This window comes from Aptenodytes patagonicus, chromosome 4 (genome assembly GCF_965638725.1).
Source record: "Aptenodytes patagonicus chromosome 4, bAptPat1.pri.cur, whole genome shotgun sequence".
NCBI lineage: Eukaryota > Metazoa > Chordata > Aves > Sphenisciformes > Spheniscidae > Aptenodytes > Aptenodytes patagonicus.
The window spans coordinates 37,410,248-37,432,442 of NC_134952.1; the positions used below are offsets into that span (position 1 = coordinate 37,410,248).

The window sequence follows — 22,195 nt, forward strand, 5'->3', positions numbered from 1 at the left end:
TAATTCCCAGAAATACTTAAGGATTTACTTGGGCTTGGTGGTGGGAAACTGTTTGCAAGTGGAGAGCAATGTCAAGATTCTTTCCCATCTTGCATATGACCCCATGTTTAGTCTTCAACAGCAATTTTTGCTGCTTTAAATATGCTTTTAAAGCTTGATCTGCTAGAGGAGCTGAGTATAAAATTGTCATAATGAGAAACAGTTAAGTAGTTTTTTTAAAAAACTTCTAAAAAGTTTTGCTTGTGCTTGCTGTGAAAGTTTGCTGCGTTAGGAGTTACTTTGGACTTGAATATGGTATCCCCTTAATATATCAGGTACCATCTTAGTCTTTCAGTCCAAACTTCCTCAGTGTGAACTGTTCTGAATTTAACAAATAAGTGTTGTAACTTGTTTCACAGAACTGAAGCCCATGGCTATAGAATCGGCTCTCATTATCCTTTGCCTAAAACAGACCTTCCTCCTCACTGTCTGTCTGCTCTTCACCTGCATTAAATGCTCCTAGTCCTCCTTTCTGAGAGTAAGCTTTCAATATTCTCTGTTCTGTCGGCATCTCTTTTTTCACTTTTGCCAGTTATCCATGCTCAGGAAGGATAAATTTGTGAATAGAATTATATATGATCATATGCAGATGAGGTCTTGGTGCCAGTTAGCAGGATACAGATAAATGGTTTGCTGTCTCTACTGGGAAAAGCTGTTGCCTGCTGCCATCCTGTGACTGTAGGAGCCATGAAAAATGAAATGTTTGATCAGTCAGCCTTTGACTTGACAGGGACAGAGTTCTCCTCTACTCGTGTCCTTCCAGATAAGCTCTGTTTTATAGCAGAAATGACTTGGTTCTTAAAACATGACCTTGGTTTGGTCACGAGTTTGGTACTGTCTCTACAAGGTCATCAGAACCCTTGCTAATACTCTGATCTCCCTCCTATTGATAATATCTCCTGTTCATTGTATTGTAGTTCACTAGCATGCCTATATTTTGTGCTGAGGTAAGCACTGAAAATACTTGGGATGAGTTGTTCAAGAATTGGTCTCTGAACTATATTAATAACTTCTAGTCTGAGAATTGATATTAGTGCCTGAAGATTCTTTAGCCAGTTCCTTGCCCATTTTATAATTGTACTAATCCCCTAGACTAATAGTTGGCCTAGTATTTTATCAGCCCCTATTGATATTTATTATCCATTTGGCCTGGATTTTCTATCCCATTCTTCTAGATTTGTTCTAGAGTCCTGATACTATTGTCCAAACCAGACCCTTCTTACTGTCTCCTGTCATCCATGCATGCCAAGCCACTCCTAAGCTGGTGTGATGGTTGGAATCCTTTGTTGCTTCTGAGGACTCTTGTGTAGAACTTTCAGGGTTTTTGGACTCCTGATTCCCCAACAATTGTGTGCAGCGGACATCTTTAAGTTTTGCTTCAGTGTTGTTTATCTTGCCTATTTCTTTGTCCTCATTTCTAAGGAGGCATTTTATTGTTCTTATCCTTAAATTACAAGAGTCCTGTCCTGTGTCCCCCCTCTCCCCACCAAAGAAAACTTACACAACCTTGGGTGTTACATTGAGAAGAAAATACTTAAATCTGGGATCATCTCTGGATACTTCAGGCTCTACTCCACGTTCCTGACTAGTTGCTTTACTTTTATGTTCTCTTACTGACAGGTACTCTACTAATTGTTTTAATTTAGCTTGTAAGGTCTGACCTGATTCTCTGGCAACCTCTTCACCTATAAACCTTTAATCTTGTTGGTCCTTTTCTCATACCTTGTAAGCATGTCTTTTGATCCTAATAATGCTCATGCATCCAGTTATATGCAGAGAAGTTGTTCTGAGTTTTCTACTTGGTACACAAATCCAGACAACCTTCAATTTAAAGAAATTTAAGGTTTCCGTTATGGAGAAATCTTGAGTGTTCTAAGCCCTAAGGTATTAACTGGTTTACTCTTGGACAACAAATGTGATTGCTTGATATACAGCTTTTCATCACTAGTTTTAGCACAATGCCCCTGCTGCTTACCAAAGCTGAAACGAACATGTTGCCAGGCTGAGGGGTAATATTTCTGGATCCAGCAGAATTTCTTCAGACAAATAAAAATAAATTTCCTCTGATAAACTCAGATTCTTTAAATAGCAGGTAGGAACACTGCTGCTAGACTGGAAGAGAACAGATGCTTTCAATTGCTGCTTCTTATACTTTATACCAGCGGAAAACGTTAGGTCTCAAAAAAACCATGAGTAGAGATTTCTGTACTAATGCATAAACTTTATCTTCTCTTTTTAGTGGGGTTATTGAGAACCATTGGAGAAAGCATTCATTGCAAATAGTGTTTGTTAACTTCCCTTCATAGTAGCATACACTAACAAATGGCTGTTTTCAGGTGTGTGTGAAAGGGCCAAATGTATTTCGTGGCTATTTGAAAGACCCAGAAAAAACAGCAGAAGCTCTGGACAAAGATGGCTGGCTTCATACAGGAGATATTGGGAAATGGCTACCAGTAAGTTAACTTATATAGCTGAAATGTACTTCTGTAGTTATTAGCAGTAATTTAACAAATAAAATAGAAAATATTTGGTATTAAACACAATGAATTAGGTGAAAGACAAGTAATTTTAGGAGGAGGATGATTACTGTTGTAGATAAATCTGTGTGCCTGGGACTAAAAAAAAGTATTAGCAGTGCTGATCCTGAGACTTCCCCTAGTTTAGGTTAGCTGGGTGCAGAGCCTGTTGTCTTCTAACATTAGTTTGACAGTACTCTGGCTCTAGCACTATTTTACTGTACTACCCAATCTAACTAAACTGTCTTGGATCATTCACAGCATTTAAGTTTTTATTAAACCAGAATTCAGGCAATAGCACTTCTGGTCTGTTGTTGAAAACTTAACAAAGGTTGCACAGTAATATCTGAAGTTGAAATACATAGAAACAAACTCGTTTGTATGTTTTAATTCTGGTACATTATGTGATCTCGTGTGGCATGCTTAAGCTGTGTAGATTGGTTTTTCGCTTGAAGTGTCTCTTCTGAGTGGAAGTTACTTCTGTCAACAGAATGGTACATTGAAGATCATTGACCGGAAAAAACACATATTTAAACTAGCCCAGGGAGAGTACATAGCACCAGAGAAAATAGAAAATGTGTATCTGAGATGTGAAGCACTTGCTCAGGTGTTTGTCCATGGAGAGAGCTTGCAGGTAAGCATTCTTCAGGTAATTTTAAAAATGAATGCAAGAGGAGACTGCAGAAAAGAGTCATCCTTTCTTCCCTCCCCCCACCCCAAACTTTGGGACTGAAATCTTAACTTTTTTTTAACATTACACATTTTGTTTCTGAATGCACTTTCAAACTCCAGCAGTTATATAACACGTTTCTGGATTTAGTTTCAGACCAGATAGTAGAGCTGGATTAACTTAACTGAGTATTAATGACTACGCAGGTTGTTAACAGTGTGCAGGGAACACAAAAAAACCAGCCCCAAGATGTCCAGGTTTTTGCAAGTGTAAACTGAAATGTGGGTTTTAACAAGAGTAATTCTCAAGCGCAAGCTTCTGAACTGCATTCCTGTGTTCAAGTAGCAGAAAGCTGCTGACTTTACAGCAGGATCAGAACGACTGTCCAAAACCTAACACTGACTAGTAAAAATGTGTAGGAACTACCGTGTTGACTTTAAAAAGAAAAAAAGAAAAAAAAAAACTTGACAAAAATTCCTTTTTAGGCCTTCTTAGTAGCTATTGTGGTACCTGATCCCGAGACTTTGCGCAACTGGGCCAAGAAAAAGGGATTTGAAGGCTCATACGAAGAGCTATGCAGAAACAAGGTGAGTCATACCTAACTAAACAGTTAGCTGTTCTGCATCAGCTGTTTCAAGCTATATAACGTATTCCTGTATCCACAGGACCTCAAAAACCACATTCTGGAAGATATGGTGAGGATTGGGAAAGAATCTGGTTTGAAGTCATTTGAACAGGTAAGATGCTAATGAGAACTGAACACCTAATTCTTTAAATTTCTCAATACCAGTATAATATTACTGCAGAAACTGGTTTTAATTTGCATCTGGAAAATCTTTCAAGTGATAGGCTTTGTTATGATGTCTGGGCAATCTTTTTAATAGCCTTGTCTATTCCAAGGAATGGAGGTTGGCTAGTAACTCTTTATTTTCCAGGTCAAAGACATTGTCATGCACACTGAAATGTTTTCTGTTGAAAACGGCCTGCTGACACCAACACTGAAGGCGAAGAGACCAGAACTGCGAAAATATTTCCAGTCACAGATAGAGGAACTCTATGCTAATGCCAAAATGTAACTGAGAATGGAATGAGGAAAGTGGCACGCGTCTGATGTCTACTGTTGGCCTTCATATCTGTAATTTGACTACAGCAAACATAGGGAAGGAAACTGTGCAATCATTAACTTGTACAAAAATGGGTACTTGCCATAGGAACATTGAAGAAATGGAACACTGCCTTACTGTCAAGTTGTGTTGCATACTGTTTTTATGGTGACCTACAATTTCCAAAAAGAGCCTTAACTATAAATGGTAACTATATGTAAGTTATTTAAGACTTCCTTGGCCAAAAATGGGACACTCTCCTTCACCAAGGAGCTAAGGTTTTCTTATTGCCAGCATGTTTGCTGTCTGCAGTGTATTTTGCAGTTGTCAATTCCACAAAGGATTTGGCAGGTCTGAAAATGCCTCTAAGTATTTGGCATCCTCAGAAGGATTACTTAATCTGCTCAAAAAAACCCCAACCACCAAAAAGAACCTCTACAGTTGTATAGCTGGTATCACATCTTGCATTAGTCCTAATATTAACTGGGGCAAGGCATCTGAGTGTTTTTTCTCCCTTCTAGATCTGCAGCCAGTTCTGAGATGTACTTTTATAAGGTAGAAGTCAGAACTCCACACAAAGGAGACTGATGAATGCAAGTTCCTCAGAATAAGTCTCCATATGGTGGTTCTGCATGGAAAGTGTGGATGCAGTTAATTCAGCCAGTGTAGCCTTTGCTACATTAACACAAATCCAGAGTAATGTCAGCCCTGTCAACGAACAGATCCTAACTCTGGGAAGAACACTAGAGAGCTAAAAACAAAACCATTCAGGAAGCTGGGCTATGCTAACAGTCAGGTAAACATTGCACCTGTACTAGCCACTTGTTTCCCTGTAATGAGTGAGTATTTAAAATGCATTTTTTTTTTAAAATGTGCCAGGTCCTCTATAAGCGGAAGAGCTTCTGACATAACCTGTCAGTTTTCTGTGCTTTATGTATGAGCCACTGAGTATTGTTCACTGAATAGCAAAATAGGTCAGGTAGAATGTTTTTGCCTGATGCTTTGCAGCAATTGGAAGTATTTAAATATGCCAACAGAACTGTGCATTGGCACAGGATAGGTATTCGTTCAGGGATAAAAACCTAATTCCCAGATAAACTACAAAATAACTCGTTACCTTTTGTTTGAGAAATCAGCAGAAATAAGCCTTATTATAGCATAAGTCTTTTGCTATCCTTAACAGAGTTGGTTTTGCATTAGCATTCATTGCTGTTTTTTGAAAACATGGATATATGTAAAATAGAAGCACAAAAAGGTTTGCACTACGATTTGTGTGTGATTGTAATGCACTACTCTGTAGCATAATTTCATACATGTGTGCAATTGAGGTACACAAATCCAAGTCAACTGTTAGAGCAGTAGTTTGTTACATTGGAATTCAAATGTTTGCTTAGTGTTGGCTATTTCTATGTTTTATAAAACCAAAACAATTTTAAAAACCAATGAAGGAAACCAAAATAAATATTTCTGCATTTCAACTCAGTGAAGTGTTTGTTTATCAAGGATAAATGCTGCTGACTAAGAAGCCGAGGTATAATTTGGTAACTCTGACAAGCTGTAAAAGTCCACTGCTACAAACATACTAATAGAGGATAAATGCTGGTTGTTGACACTTTACTTTCTGCTTTGGTCTGATATTTATGTCTAAGTTTTTGGCCAATATCTGTTAAGAAAGGGGTGCTGTTGTATGTAACTTGCTCCATCGGTATTCTTAAAAAAAAAAAAAAAAAATTCTTTATTTTTGTCCTCATGGTTTCTGACAGGTAGTGTTCTTACCATCATAAACAACTCGGAGTGAAATTGGAGTTTTCTTAAAACTCTTCTGCTGCTTTTGGGTGGTGGTGGTGGTTGTTCTGTGTTACCATTCCTCCCCTTCCCTCCCTTACACAATCTATCTGGTGTTAATCAGTGAAAGATTTTGTGGACTGCTAAATGGGCCTGGGTGCTATAGCCAGCAAACCAGAAGTATAAAGAGACCGCACCACCTGTTAATCCCAAAGTAGTATTTCACTGTGTGTTAGTTTATTTGGTTGGAAAAGGGGGGGAGCAGCACAGATCACTGGAAAAACACCTGTGCCTGTGGATGAAGAGGTGTGGCATGAAAAGGGTCCTTCCAATTAGTAAGACTTTTGTTGACAATAATTAAATTTCCGAGTAACTAAATGCCAGAGATCTGGAATTACAAGTTTTCAGTCTGAATCCTACTTTTTTGGAACACTATTACAGCAAGTAGTATTTTTCTATGTTTTGAATTATTTCTTAACTGCTGCAAGTTTTTGACTTTAGATGTCAGGTGGTTGTTATAGCAATGATCCTGTTCCCTTGTTTTTCTCAGGTAGGAAATCCATGACAAGCCATGTCTTGGCCTGTTTATGTAACGCATAAGCATCAGTTCATGGTGGGTGTGGAGGAGAGAAGAAAACCTGGGGTGTTTTGTAGTGTAGTTTGTAGGGGGCGGGGAAAGAAGAGCAGAAGCAGAGCACTAGTCGGCTGAATTCTTAGGGAACGTTGAGTCCCGAATGTGCTGCTGGTCAGCACACAACTTGGATATGCTTGGGCACTGGAAAAAAATGCTTGGTATTTGGCATGAGGAAATAGCTTTTTCTCTTCATTCGTCTCTCTAAAATGAAAAATAAAACCCCGCAGCCGCTGATGCACGAGTACCTTAGCACTCTTTTAAAATGAAGGTAGGCAAACCCCTCCCACAAGCGCTCTCTCCTTCCTCCGGGCAGTTATTCCCTGCCAGGGGGCGGCCCGGCCGCGGCGGCACGGGAGGGCTGGAGCGGGAGCCCGCGGCGGGGGAGCCTCCCTCCTGCGCGCCGCCGCTTTTCTCTCCTGCCTTCCCACCCAGGCCGCGGCGAGGCCCCGTTACGGCTGGGGGCGGCGGCCGGCAGCCCGCCTGCGCTCGGGGGCGGGAGGCCGGGGGCGGAGCCGGCCTGCCACGGCGCCTCCGCCGCTCTGCCGGTTCCCCTTCCGGCGCTGCGGCGGCTCGTCGCGCTTCCCCTTCCCGCCAGCTGCGCGGCCGGTTTGAATCGCGGCGGGAAGGCGGTGCCGCTGCCGGCGGGGTGGGTCCCCTGAGGGGGCCGGGGCGAGGGGCGCCGGTGTCCGCGGGGACTCCGCGCCAGGCGGCGGCGGTTGGGCGGCGCGAGGCGGGGCGGGGAGACCGGTGGGGTCGCCGCCCGCCTTTTCTCCTCCCGAGGCGGCGGGCCCCGCCGCGGGCCGGGCCCTGCCTGTCGGGGCCGGGCTGCCTTTGGGCTCCCGGCGCTCGGGGAGGCGGGGGCCTGGGGTCTCCTGCATGAGAGAAACGGCAGCTAGTTTCTTCCTAGCTTCCTAGCTAGGAAGCACAAGTAAAGGTGTAAATAGCGTTACGTGTTGTCTTGCTTTATCTTTTTAATATGCGTGTCTTGTTACTGACTTACGTGTGCTACGTCAGGCGTTGGGCTGGTCTAATAGAGCGAGTTTTACTACTTTTAAAGCGAGTTATGCATAATACGTTGAATTAACAAAGATTTCCCGTTCTCTCCCAGGTGTTGAGACAGAGAAAGCAGATTTGTGTCGGGGACGATTTTTTGGCAACTTTATCCTCAGTTGTATGTTTAGCAGCATATAGTGAATAGTGAAATGTCCTCAAAGAAGAAAATGAAGAGAAATCATTCCGGAAATAAACTAAAGGTAAGTTTTGCTAGTTTGAGCAGAACGAAAACAGCAAGTGTTCTGTTGTTTTACTGTGCTTTTGTGGCATTGGCTCTGGAGGTGGATGCGCAGGTGTTAACACGGGGCTTTGTTGGGAACTGTGCTGTGCAGTCCCTGCTGGGGCAGGTTTGGGGTGCGTGGGTTTTTTTCTTTTTCTATTTTTTTTTTTTTTTTCTTTTAGGAGTAGTACCTCATCAGGCAAAACGGTCCATTGACTTTCAAACAGGCAAAAATTTGGAAACAGTCTTGTAAAATTAAAGAGAACAGCTTAAAGAGGAAATAGTTGATGTGTCTATATTTGGGGCCATAGCAAAACTTATGAGGCACTGCAAAGCGCTAGTAAAATTAAAAGCTCAGGAAGTTGGTGTTGTTTTCTTGTAATTCCCTTTCCATGCACACACACAAATGAGTGAGGATATTTACTCCCACACTTAGGGTGTGAATGATATTCACAAATATTTCGTAAACTAGTGCTATTCTCCCCTACCCTTCTGCTTTACAGAAGTGTCTGTAATACTTGACTTATAAATTCCACCTTTTATAAGAAGTTACGCAGAGCTTTTCATTTTTTAAAAGTGAGAATCATTAAATTAGACAGGGATGGACATTCATGTAATACAGAGATGAAAGAAGAAATATTTTAGTGCCTGAAAAGAAAAAGGCCACAGATCATAGAAACCAGATATTAGACTGTTATAAGATTTCTAAGCTTATACGCTTAGTTTTGTAAAATAGGATAAAGCTGATGCTACAGTATCGTATCAAATAGCAGAATATATCAGTTTTATGCCATCACTTCTCTTCAGAGAAAAAAAAGATAGCCTGAGGAAAAGACCCATGCTTCAAATGCTTTATATTGTAGCTCAGTAGTCAGTATGGTCCAGGTTAAATGTATTTCTAGTCAAACGTTCTTGAAATTCATTGTCATATTTTAATCTGTTTTACACTCAAAAAGCTGGATGAACTAGCTATTAATTTCATACCTATCCAGGAACACAAAGCCAACTCCCATCCTCACTGGAAATTGCTTCCGCTTGAGGAACCAGATGTCTCAAGGATATTGAAGGTAGCGGAAGCAAATCAACTTGAGGAACTTGATGATTCATTTGGTTAGTATTAACTTCAGTGTTATTTAATGTGTGATTTTCATGAACAAACCATATGGGCAAAATATTTCAATGCTTACTTAGGAAGAGATATTGTTTTTTTGCTAGAGAAAATTACGGGCGGGAGAGACAGAGGGCTTTCTTGAGAGTGGTGGTGTTTTCTGTCATTTAGGAAGTAACAAGAATAATGCTGTAATATATACAAGTAAAAGTTGATAGAAAAATACTGGCTATTCAAGTTTTATAGTCTGAATGGTAGAATTTCACGCAATGTAACGTTGCAATGGTGTAACAGTTTACATTTTAAAAGGAAAGTTCAATATCTTAAGTTACTCTATTAAGTTACACAAATTATGAAGTGAATTTTTTTGCTATTGTAAGAGTATGTATGGCAGTAAACTTAGATGTTCACAGGGGTGTTGTTCTACTGTAAAAGTAACGTCATAAAAACATACTATTTTTGCTGAAGCATTAAAACCACTTTCATGCTCCGTATGGGATTTGTGCGATTAAGGCCTCAGTATACTGGAAGAGAATCAATTTAGAGGGAATACGTGCCCCTCTGTGAAGTTCTCTGTTACTAAATATGTATAGCGCTTATATGTCAATGTTGGTGTCCTAGTTTCGGTTGGGATAGAGTTAATTTTCTTCCTAGTAACTGGTACAGTGCTGTGTGTCGGATTTAGGATGAGAATAATGTTGGTAACACACCGATATTTTAGTTGTTGCTAAGTAGTGCTTGCACTAGTCAAGGGCTTTTCAGCTTCTTGTTCTCTACCGACTGAGAAGGCTGGAGGTGCACAAGAAGCTGGGAGGGGGCACAGCCAGGACAGTTGACCCAAACTGGCCAAAGGGACATTCCATACCATGTGACATCATGCTCAGTACGTAAACTGGGGAAAGCTGGCTGGGGGGGCCGCTGCTCGGGGACTGGATGAGCATTGGTTGGCAGGTGGTGAGCAGTTGCACTGTGCATCACTTGCTTTGTATATTCTTCTTCTTACTATTATCATTATTATTATTATTAGGATTTTATTCTATTTCAATTATTAAACTGTTTTTATCTCAACCCACGAGTTTTCTCTCTTTCACTCTTCCAATTCTCTCCCCCATCCCACCGGGGGGTGGGGGGAGTGAGCATGCGGCTGTGTGGTGCTCAGTTGCTGACTGAGGTTAAACCATAACAGTCCTTTTTGGTGCCCAACGTGGTGCTCGAAGGGTTTGAGATAATAACAGATTAACCAGAGCGCATTAAGGACTTTATATCTGTTAACAGTTATGGGTCACAATGTTGGTTCATCTGTTCTCGATACTGGTTTGTCTGATCTGCATCATGCTCTGTTTTTTTGCTGTACACGTTAGAGATTGGTGTTGTTTTTTGCAGTTTGCTGTGGTCTGCAGTGATTAGTGATGTTTTGCCCGGGAGGTTTGTTATTAAAACACTGGCCTTGAGCTTAATCTGGTATTTGAATTTTGTACTGAAGCCATTACTGTACTTCGGGTACCACTTCGTGGAGACAATTAGCAGTTATAGTCTTTCCTCTGAGAGTTTTTTTACGGAGGAAATACAGAATGGCAGTGTCACTACCTTCTTCTATGATGTTTCTTCCTTCATTACAGTAACTTTTCAGTATCTTGAACATCCTTGGGTACTTAAGATACTTCTATTGGTATCTCTTGGGAATATTGTTTCAGTTTTGTCTAAGGTTAATAAGCAATTTAAGAATATCATGCAGAGATCTGCCCCAAGGCTGAATAATTATGAGTGGCAGGGTGTGTGGGACAAGATGGGCAAGTACCTAGGCCAATGGGCACCCCCAGTGTTTTGGAACTTCACCCCTGAGCAAGTGCAGAATCCTGAAAAGTTAGTAGAATATTTGGAAAAAGTATGCTGTCACCCTGGCAACTCCAGAGAGATGCAGCTCATTGCAACGTGCTGGGGCCTGGCCCATGCCTACCGAGCCCTGTTCAACACCATTCAGTGCCCTCAAAGGGAAGAGAAGGTCTCTGGATCTGACGATAAAATGACAGGCCCTGCGGCCACTCAGACCCCGGCAACAGGCCCTGCGGCCACTCTGACCCCGGCGACAGGCCCTGTGGCTGAACCAAAGAACCAGCCTGTGCCGGTATCAGTCGCCCCTGTACACAAGAAGAAATCTTGGAAGCGGAAGTCGGCTCGTTTAGTAAGGGAGGAAGAAGCTTCTTCTAAAAGGGAACCGGAGGAAGAAGTGTACGAGGCAGACTACCCTGGAGAAGGGCCATCACAACAACGACAGGAGGAGGGCCAGCCGCTGCTTGGGGAGGAAGAAGAGGAAGAACTCATAAATGAGGCAGTGACCACCCGATCTCTATCCCTGAGTGAGCTGCGAGATATACGAAAAGATTTCAGCCGTTGTCCAGGCGAGCATATTGTCACCTGGCTGCTCCGATGCTGGGATAATGAGGCCAGTAGCCTGGAATTAGAGGGTAAGGAAGCCAAGCAGCTGGGATCCCTTTCCAGGGAAGGGGGCATTGACAAAGCAATTGGAAAAGGGACACGAGTCCTCAGCCTCTGGAGGCGACCTGTCAGGCGTGAAGGAAAGGTAGCCCTTCAGGGAAGATGTTATATGTCACCCAGGCAAGTGGACCACCGTGGAGAGAGGTATCCAGTACCTGAGGGAATTAGCCATGCTGGAGGTGATTTCTGGTGACCTGAACAATTAACAGCTATCCAAAGATCCAGATGAAGTCAAGTGCACATGACCCATGTGGCGGAAGTTTGTAAGGAGCGCACCATCGTCATATGCCAACTGATTGGCAGTGATGATCTGGAAGGACGGAGAGGGACAAACGGTGGATGAATTGGCTGGCCAACTCCGGCAATACAAAGAAAGTCTCTCTTCCTCCCTCGTCTCAGCTGTGGAGAAACTGTCCCGGGAGGTCCCGCAACTCGGAGAGGATAGGTCCTACTCCTCACCTGTACGGACCAGTCTCTCGGCTATTAGGAGTCAGTGTTCTTTTGCTTAAGAGAGAGGATATAAAGGGTACACCCCACGGGGCACCCTATGGTTTTACCTGCGTGACCGTGGAGAGGACATGAGGAAGTGGGATGGGAAACCTACCTCAGCCCTAGAGACATGGGTACATGAGCTGCAAAGAAAAATCTTTGAAAAACTGTTTAATTAGAAGCTGTAGAAAAAATGCTGAGCTGTTTCTCATCTGTAATATTTATTACTCTAAGAAAATCATGGAAATATATGTGTAACTACTAGAAACAGCGTTGAAAATGAGCTATAAAGAACAACATAACAAAAGGGTTGTCATAAGGGGAAATCTGCAAAATGAAAAGCTCTTCTTTACTTCTTGTGGTATGTGTTAAAAACTATAAAAAGGATGCCCACTAACACTAATGTAAGCTAACGCCAAATTTTTGTGGCAGTGTGCTTGAAAAAAGAAATATATATTATGGAAGGCAGGCTAAAACCTTAAGGTTCTCAGAGTTTTAATCTATTCTGGTAGCTACCTTCAAGAATTCTACATTTACAAACTTTCTGTAGCAGCTGTAACTGTCTTCTTATAGCATCCAGTAAAGCAGCTAAAAATCCATATTAAAAAGAAAGGTAAAATTTAGAAAGTAGTTGTTTAAATGTGATTGAAGATTGATGTATGCCATAGCAAAGAGAGACTTCAAATAAACTGTACAAAATGTTTTGCTTGCTATATGCCATACGTACGTGCTGAGCTTTCATGCACCTTTGGGTTCGGTTTGTAAAGAAATAGGAGGTGGATGAGTATAGAAACTATGAAGCTTTTCAGTATATATATTTTTCCTAATCCTCAAATAATACTTTTAACAAGACTTCCTTTGTATTAGTGAGCAAACCACAAAAATTCTAACTAAATGCTGAATGGCAGGCAGTGCTAGCATGTCCATGCTCTTTGCCTGAACAAATGGGAACAATTTTCATATGGCTTATTTTCTGTTGTTTATAGATCACCCTTTGCACAGTACTGCTGTGGATGCTTATGGAGAGGAACAGTCACAAAATGAGTCACTTGGTCATGTTTCAGCTCCACAAAGGGAAAATACAGAAAGAAGGTCTGGTGAAAAAAATAATTGCTGGCATTTAATTTAATCTTTAGATTTTCAGATTAAATGGGAAAAATGTTCTGTTTGTCAGGTTTCCCTGTTGCTTATTAAACAGATGCTTTAATTTAAAATTTCCCAGATGAGAAACCAAAAGAATAAGTAAGATTGGGGAATGTAGAAAAGAAATGGGAGAATAAATTAGTGTTTGCCTTTTGCAAGCAGTACATTGATTTAAGTCCTTACTGTGGTTTTTTTTTTTTTCAAATTAGAAGATTTAAAAATATCTCTGAGAGATATTAATTAGTCCTCTAAATGCTGGTGTCTTTAAAGTTAAAATAAAAAAAAAGAAAAATAGGTAAAAGCCCGTTAAACTATATGTAACAAAGAAAATTAATTTTAAAAAATCTTTTAATACAAGTTTTAGTATGTTTCTCATTTGTTAAATCAAATTTGGTTTAAATCTGAAATAGTTCTTATTTGTATGAAATAGCAAGACAATAATAGAGCTTGTATAACAATGTGTATTTTTTTGTTTTTTGATTTCTAACCCCGCCCTGCCCCCAAGAAAGCCTTTTCCTTTCCTGCTAAAATATCCTCTGTAATAATTTTGTTTCTGTTTTGAAGTTTCTCCTCAAAATGACATGGCTATCCCAGTGGTCAGTTAGTAACGGATTTCTAATCATCGCAGGGGTTGCTGTTGAGGAATAAAGATTCTATTTGCTTTATATGCCATTTGCAACTTTTTATGTTGTTGATTTAGGACACACAAACTGAACGACATAGCAATACAATATGTTCCCCAAAAGCTAAGATTTTTGTTGTTTATATGGTTGAAGATCATTCTTTCTCAGTGCGTAGTGGGTTTACATGTGGATATTTTTCTTTTCCTAGTAAAAAACCACGTCACTCAAAAACGTCTGATGGTGATGTTCAGAAAATCAGCACAGCTGATCCTGAAGATGAACCCCTTAAGGAGAATGTGGTACAGAGAAAGTTGCATGAGTATATCAGTCAATTTAATTTTAACTTACTTCATGCCATGCCTGCATTAGAGAGGAGGGGAGGGCAAGACCTTTCATTTGTTTCTTAGTACTTCCTTAGGACGTAATTGTGTCCCAAATAATTAATCCTCAAAGTATTCCTGTGAGATGGCCAAGTGAAATGCTTACAGCTACAGTTGTCATGTCAATGGGGAATATAATAACCAGGTATTCCTGTGTCCTGTGGCCCGTTCTCTTGCTCATTTGGGAATATGTTCTTTTCTTCTTTCAAATATCTTCTTTATATCTGGAATATACGTTCTTAAAGAATGGCACATTAAATGGAATATAAATCTCTCATACTTGATCAGTATTGAAGTAAGAATGTATTTGTGAGAGAATTGAATTTTTCATTGATAAAATTGATTTTGAATATATATTAGAATTAGACAAAAACCACTTGGTTTTGAATGAGTGTTTTTCCACACTTGGACTGCAATTAGTGTAATGTACTTTTGGCCCACTTAGCTTCCAGGCGTACAGAGGAAGAGTTAACTATCTGCAGACTTGAGAAAGTAGGCCTATGATAAAAGAAGCTATGCAGTAGTTTGCATAAAAGTATTTTACATATTGAAATTCACTGGAATTGTTGAAAATCCTTTTGTAAAATTCAGTACAGAGCAGTAGTCTTTTATCAGTAAACTGCATGTATGCAGCACTCTTGTAGAATTACTGCTTTGTGTTGGTGTCACAAAGTAGTCTAAGTAGGGAAAGAATTGGGACAGAACATGGGTGAAAAGGAAGGTAAGGAGGCACTGTTGATCAGAGAACTGTTAATACGGGGCGATGACTATGCTGAGCTGAGGGTCCCTATGCTCTTTAAAATGTTCCTCCTCCTGCACGGCCAGTGGCCGACGTGTCAAGTCGGTCAGTGCAGTCAGGCAGCCGCTGTCCCTCAGCAGTGTGATCACTGTGCTGTGATTTTGGTGAAATAGCCCTAAGTAAATGTTAGTGACGTTTCAGTCGTGAAAAACTGAAATACTTTTGTGTGTTCTGCCTAATTGCCATCTCTCTGAATTTTAAATGAGTAAACCTAGGAGTTTTTTTGAAGTTAATCTGCTTTTTATATCACAGAAGGCTCTGAATACTACTCAATTCCAGGCAAAAAAGAAGCAGCGGCCTTCAGAGAAGAACACATCAGATCCTTCTGGTAAACCAGACTTTTCAAAACTCCCGTATGGCTTTTCCTCATTCAAGATGAATGCTTTTCCATAACTCAGTGGTTTTCATTTCTGATATGTAGCAGCATACTGCTTCTAGAAATGGGAGGGTTTAGTTTTGGTTTTGGTCTAGACACTCAGCAGTGGTTAAATTGAGGAGCTGGTGTGCCACACAGCTCTGATCCCTATGGTTTGCATCCCTGGACTTGCCTATTACTCCCCTGAAGGGATAAAGCATAGGTGCACATTATCCCTCGCACGCAGCCTGGTTCCGTTTGGAGGAAAGCCTGGGTCCATGGGTATGGAGCTGTAAGGCACTTCAGTATGTCCCTTGGTCTGGAAGCCTGGAGCTCCAGGCTGTGGGGCAGAGCTTGGAGTGCCCCTGACTTACAGTGCAGGCACAGTTGTTAGTATAAAGACCTCTGAGATAGGGAACTTCAAGACAGTGGTGTTTTTCGGTATGGGGAAACTGTTTCTCGGGTATCATCTTGCTTCCTTTGAACTGTACCCCGTCACATTCAAGTACTAGATTTACATTTGGGAGTGTGTGAAGAAACATGGTTTAAGGTTTTGTGGAATTAACTAATAATACTATTGCAAAGTTTAAAGAAACTTACTTGTATATAGCTTTTTTTGAAGCATATATGGTATTAACACAAAATGTATACAAATACGATATAACAACTCATGATTCTTTGAGTAATGCAGGTTGCCCAAACTCAGGCTATAGTTTTTACAGCACAAACAGCTATATCTACAGTACACTGTATAGTTTATCACTTAGTGTAATAACGTGCTCCTGGACTTGTTTGAAATGATGAAGAATGAGAAAGAAGTTGTATATAATTGATCATCCAAATTCTAAAACGTTCCCAGATAAGTCTATCATAGTTGCTCAGCCAAAGACAGATTAAATAGTTCATATTTCCCTCTTTTCAAGTTTTGTATTAAAATATTCATAACTTTTAGATAGTTATTTTAATGGTGGGCATGATACCTTTTCTATTATTTTAGAACATGTACCTGAATTGTACAGTGCTTTATTCTGCTGTTTCAGTGGATAGCCCATGTTCTGTACAGGTTTGGTGTCCCAAAGAGCTGAAGAGATCTCCCAGAGATATTACAGAGCTGGATGTTGTTCTGGCTGAATTTGAGAAGATAGCAGCAAATTACAGGTAAATATTCTGCTTTCCTATGGTTGAATACTCAAAGTTTTAAAAACAAATTACCTGCATTTCTGCTAATGGGCTGCCCTTTAGGGAATGCAGTATTGCACGGTTACATTCTGATGTTATTTTAATGATTATTAGGTTTCTGTGATACAAATATTTTTCATGTGTGATCTTGAGGTTGTCTCCAGGAATTTGATATTTTTCCAAACATAAGAACAACACATCTCAGCTGATGTTTTTCAATGTAGAAATTAAGCTATTGCTAGTACATGAAAGATCGGCAGTTGCCTGTGCTACTAGCTGCTTAACATTGGGTTTTATTCATTACTCAAAGGAATGTTTTTGGATGAGATTTCTCCTTTACTAAACCAAATGGGTCATGTTTTGTCTCTCTGACTTCCCCAGACAAAGCATAGAATCAAACGTTCGCAGAAAAGCTATCAATGTCTTCTGTTCTGCTTTCAAGGACCAAATCACTGATCTTGTAAGTATGCCATAAATAAAATCAATTTTGTGGTAGCTATTATAGAGCTGTATATTACATTGTAGTCAAAATACCTATGGTTTTATATTGTCCTTTACATATTTATTTTATGATACTTTAAATTTTCTAATGTCTTGTCAGGATGCATAATACGAAAATAGTTTGTTGTGTGCAGCCTCTGTGCTGGCTTTCATGAGAACTGTCTTTAGATACAGCACTGCCTGTTATGCAAGTACACTGCAAAATTGTCAGCTTCTGAGAATAGGGAAACATTAATATTTGTCATTTCTAAAGCATTATGTAGTAAAACTGGAAAGCTGCATAATTTGAATGAGCAAACAGTTACGTCAAACACTGTTTTAAAAGCTCATGGACTAGAGTTTTAAAAGGTTGAGGATTTAGTTTTTATACTGCGTCCCAGTGATTCTTGTGTAGAGGCCTTAGTCAGGCCTCTAACATAGCTCAGGGAAAATCATCCTTTTTTAATTAACAGTTTGAACCTGACTGTAAAAAACTTACTAGCTTGGAATACTAAGGTTTCTTGTCACTAATTACAATGAGTAAAATAAACTCAGAACTTTGTAGGAGTTGTGATAAGTACAATGGGTAAGTACTAAAACTATAGTTCTAAGCGATTCATTAGAATGGGCAAGTTTTAAAATGACTAGATTTACACATTTTAAAGTTATAGAAAAATTAAGCTAGGTAGTATTACAGTAATTGGCACAAGGAGTATTACTTGCACTAACTGGTGCAGGATGACTAATTTTGTGCAACAGTCTTCCTCTGGCATGAGGAGTGAGGAAAGAATTGATACACAACTGATACACTTGTAATCTTCGTTTGAACCAGTGCTGGTTTTTTTAAATAGCTTTTTACCTTACTCCAAAGTAATTCTTGCAACTGTGTTTTTAGGAGGCTAGAGATGAAATCGAGATCCATAGTCAATCTGTAATTCTTCTTTTCCTCTGTAGATAGTGGAAGCCCAGGAATTGAAGAATATGAAGAAAAAAAATGCTAAGGTAAATATGTATATATCACTAGATTGTACAGCATGCAGAGGTGGGCACTGAAATTTCAAGAAGCTGACTAGAAGAAATAAAATAATTCACAAAAAAGTGCACTGCACTACAGAATCAACTGCACAAATAGAGGATAGGGAACCACCAGAGGTTTTTTGGAAAAGATCTGAGTAAATATGATTGATTGCAAACTCCATATGTATACTGCTATACTGGTGTAAAAAGAAGGAATGCACATTAGGATGTATCGGTGTCTATGCATGTGAATTACTTTTTTCTTTTTTTTTTTTAATGAGTACTGGTGAGGCCTTTGGAGAGCCAATTAAATATTGAGAGCTAACCTTCAAGAAATGTAGATGAATATAAAATCTAGGAGAGCAGCAAACATGGTGCTGTTAGGATAGAATTGGATTGCTTAGTTTAAAGGAGAGAAGTCTAAGGGAGCTGCAGTCCCTAAATATATGCAAAATTTTTGTTCAGAGGAAGGCAGTTCCTCTGTTCATTCAGAGCGAGTAGTAATTGACTGAAAATGCAACAGGGGAGTGTCGACGGGAGGAGGAACTAGTGTAAGAGCAGAAGGACATCGCAGTGGCTTCATCAGGAGAGGGGTGAATGCCCTACAGCAGAGATAAGTAAGAGCAGGTTAGGCACTGTCTGCCGGAGGCTTTCTGCCCAGATTAACCTCTTCCACAAACTTTTCGATGACAAAATAGCTTTTAACAAGTAACCTCAACAGAAAGCTTATTTTGGGAGGTAGCAATTAATGTGCTAAAGTCTTGTTAATTTGAGGCGATATGGTAAGCTACTCTGCATGTAAAATGAAAATTTTAATACACATCTAGCATTTGCAGCCACTCAGTTATCCTTATTTTGCCTTTGATACATCTGTTTAAAACCAGATTTGTAGTTGCTAAATTTAAATTTATGATTATGTTTTTTGTTTGTTTTTTTTTAAATTGGATGTTGTGTTAAAGAAGGCTTAATTATGCTTAGTTCCTTAGTTATGGCAATCATACTGAACATACATTCGTATTAGTCTGCATTTTAAAAACAGAAACAAACAAAAACCTGCTAGAGTTGGTCATGTTTGAGTTCAAAATGTCACCAACTCCTTTCGTATGCTTGTAAATCCAGTGTTCCTTAAGAGAAATTTTGGATGGAGATGAGAGTTTGACACTTTAAAGATCTTTAAAGTGTTTAAAATACAAATGTAAAATATGGCAGTTTATAAGGTCTGGTATCTTGGAACCTTCCACACCCAGAATCAGAAACATAAAACCTGAAAGAAAAAAAGCCAATGAAATTTGAGTGGTTTGCCTTTGAAGTTACAGAAACCGTTTCAAAGACTTTCCTTGCTATTTGTTTCAGGTAATAACAGACATCAAAAAGAAAAGGCAGCGACTGTTGCAACTCAGAGAAGAGCTAATTGGGTATGTTTCTAATGATGCACAATAATAGCCTGAAGAAATTAAGGAGTCTGGTATTTTGTAACTCAGAAGTGAAAGTAACTTGTATTCTTTCATTTTATTTTGATGAAACTCTACTTCTGTTCTGTATTGCTTTCTGTTTTTACAGAAGCTCAGGATAACCTCTCCTTTCCATATTTCGGTTGCCTAGATAGTCATTCTTGCAAGTTCTCTTAGCTAACTAGTTACTGGGATGGTATTTCAGACCATACGTTCGTAAGAAAAACTCTAACATTACAATTGGAATTGCAGAGGTGATGAATCATAAATCTACAAAAGTAATACAGAGGGCTTTTTTGGTTTTCAGGTGGGAGAATGTATTTCACCACTGCCATTTAGCAGGGATGCCTCTGACTACATGTTTGCTTCCATCTCATGTGGCCACGCAGTTCCACTTCTCTAACTTGGCATTAATCTTAAGTATCATTTAGATACACAACACAGAAATTACGTTCTTTAGAAGAACCGTTAGACTTCCCCAAATCCAGTTGGTTACTAGTGAAAAGCTTTATACTGAAGCTGCATATAACATACACGCGGTAAGTTAACTCTGTAGGGAGCCGTGGGCTTGGATCCACAAAAGCAGATGAAAAGCCCTTTCTCTGTGGCCATGAGACTCTTGTTTTCTTTGCAGTACTGTGGACAAACTTCACTCAAAGAACTAATGAAAGGCGTCCCTCAATATGGGTTTGAAGCCCCTCACAGATTGAAAGCTGTCGTCACATTTTTTATTTGTTGTGTTTTAAACCTTTGATCACCTTAAGAAAGCTTTTTTGCTGCAACACCGTTAAATGAAATGGCTGTTGGTGTTCAGTTTTTGGAGTACTAATTTAACGGATTGAGCCCTCCAGTTTACTTGGGCAGAGGTGTATCTAGTGTGTAGGTCCTGAGTATGTTTCAGCACAAGCGCTGAACACCTCAGCCTGCAAGCAGGTGTGTGCAGAAGCACAACACCAGGTACTTAAGAAATTTCACTTGAAAAACTTATGTGCTTAAGAGAGAGTGGCTATTTCGTCAGATTCAAAAGTGAGATGTGGAAAAAAGTTTGGGGTTTTCTTGTGGATTTGGACCCGTGCTCCTGTTTAAATAATAAGCTAGTTATTCTAATTAAACAGGGTGTTACGCTAACCTACGTTTTGTATTTCTGACCAACCTTTCCCTTAAGTCTTCTTCAGAGGAAGTATGTTCATCGTTACGCATGAAATAAATATGCAGATACAGTCATCGAAGCCTTGATCTTTTTCAGAGCTGAACCACAACTGATACAACTACAAAGAGAATATGCTGAGATACAGGAAAGGAGATCGTCCTTGAGGCAGGCAACTGAATTACTTACTGATTTAAAGGAGCTACAGCAAGGCTGTTTGGATTATAGAGAAGAAAACCCCAAAGAAAAAGTGGTAGTAAGTACATATTTTTGTGTGTGTTTCTGAACTGTTCTGGATCAGTCCCTCCCCCTTTTTTTTTTCCCCCTGGACTGATGGGCATTTCTCTTAATGTTTAACTTACATCGAATAGCAGTGTTTTGTTAAGTGTCTTTGTGGAAGCAACTTGAGAACCATTGCTGTAACTGTACTGCAGTATCTCACTCATTTTTTTGGTCTCATGTTAGAAACGGAAGTATTTCAGAGAGGATTCTGCTACCTTGCTGTCTATGTCGAGGAATTCAAAGGACATAGAAGTGTAAGGGTTGTCCTCAGGTCTAACTTTTTTATAGAAATTGAAGAAAGATTAACAGTGAGAAATAAGTAATCAATTTCTTTTGTTGCTGTTGTTCAAAGGTAGGGAAAGCTCTGGTACATACGCGTCTGTTCTGTACGGTATTTAATGCTAAGAACAGCGCTTGTATTTTATGACCAGATTAACTTCTCTTGTAGTCTTAGAACTCCTCCCCCTTTTACCAGGGCTCATGACCCGGCATGGTGGTTTCTGTTGACAACGCTACATGCCTGCCATGTGTAAGGAAATCCTATCATTTCAGAAGACTCTCTAATATTGGCTCTTCTTCACTTCTAAAAATCACGCTGCATCCTTTCAGATAGAGGAAAAATAAATACAGATATGTAAGTGATTTTTCCAAGAAGTAAAAATGTTGCCTTGTAATTTTATTTCCTTAACAACAGTATGGAACTTCCAGCCTACCTGCTCTTCTGGTGGAGTCGCGGAGAATTCTAGGAGCGGAAGGACACTTTCAGAATATTAATATGAAACTGGAAGAAGCTCTGGCTGTACAGAGAGGGAAGTTATAAAAGAAACATTAAGTGTTTTTTAATAGACTTTTTGACATTCGTTAGGAACAATTATTAGAATGGTCAGTGCTTAAAGCTTGTTTAATCATTGTTGCCGTATTTTGCTTCAGTGTTTAAAAGAAGTCAGTGACTTAATCAGAGATTGTATCTTTCTGTTGTCAAATAGCCTGTGTGAGAACTTACTCAGAATGTCAGTGAAATTAATGAAATAGTAATTCCAGTTAAAGTAGTAAAACTTTTCTGTGCTCTGTTAACAACGTTGGTTTTTAATCTTGGGCTATTGAAGTAATGTCATCTTGAAAGCAGTATACACTTTTAAAAGAGAACACATAGACATTGGTTGAACTATTGATAGACAAATCTTTTTATTAAATGTTATTTGAAATAAATAATTTCCTCCCATTTC

The 22,195-nt window shown here is 39.6% G+C and overlaps 2 protein-coding genes across 3 annotated transcripts in view; both read left to right on the forward strand.

The window, feature by feature from the left end:
- ACSL1 (acyl-CoA synthetase long chain family member 1) overlaps positions 1-5,806 on the forward strand; it is a 41,377-nt gene extending 35,571 nt beyond the window's left edge. The window contains exons 17-21 of the mRNA XM_076336424.1: positions 2,376-2,492; positions 3,046-3,189; positions 3,711-3,812; positions 3,891-3,962; positions 4,161-5,806. Of these exons, the coding sequence (XP_076192539.1) occupies positions 2,376-2,492; positions 3,046-3,189; positions 3,711-3,812; positions 3,891-3,962; positions 4,161-4,301 (576 nt within the window). The 3' untranslated portion in view covers positions 4,302-5,806. The remainder of the gene's footprint in view (positions 1-2,375; positions 2,493-3,045; positions 3,190-3,710; positions 3,813-3,890; positions 3,963-4,160) is intronic.
- Positions 5,807-6,658: 852 nt separating this feature from the next.
- CENPU (centromere protein U) lies at positions 6,659-22,191 on the forward strand. Of its 2 annotated transcripts, none has more exons than XM_076336435.1 (12): positions 6,659-7,015; positions 7,856-8,000; positions 9,013-9,130; positions 13,100-13,205; positions 14,088-14,178; positions 15,311-15,386; positions 16,454-16,571; positions 16,974-17,052; positions 18,027-18,074; positions 19,443-19,504; positions 20,787-20,943; positions 21,664-22,191. In XM_076336435.1, the coding sequence occupies exons 2-12, from the start codon at positions 7,950-7,952 to the stop codon at positions 21,787-21,789; spliced, it is 1,032 nt and encodes a 343-aa protein (XP_076192550.1). In that variant the 5' UTR covers positions 6,659-7,015; positions 7,856-7,949; the 3' UTR covers positions 21,790-22,191. The 2 variants fall into 2 exon arrangements, with proteins under 2 accessions (XP_076192550.1, XP_076192549.1); XM_076336434.1 differs by lacking the exon at positions 6,659-7,015 and adding an exon at positions 7,314-7,393.
- Positions 22,192-22,195: the final 4 nt, after the last annotated feature.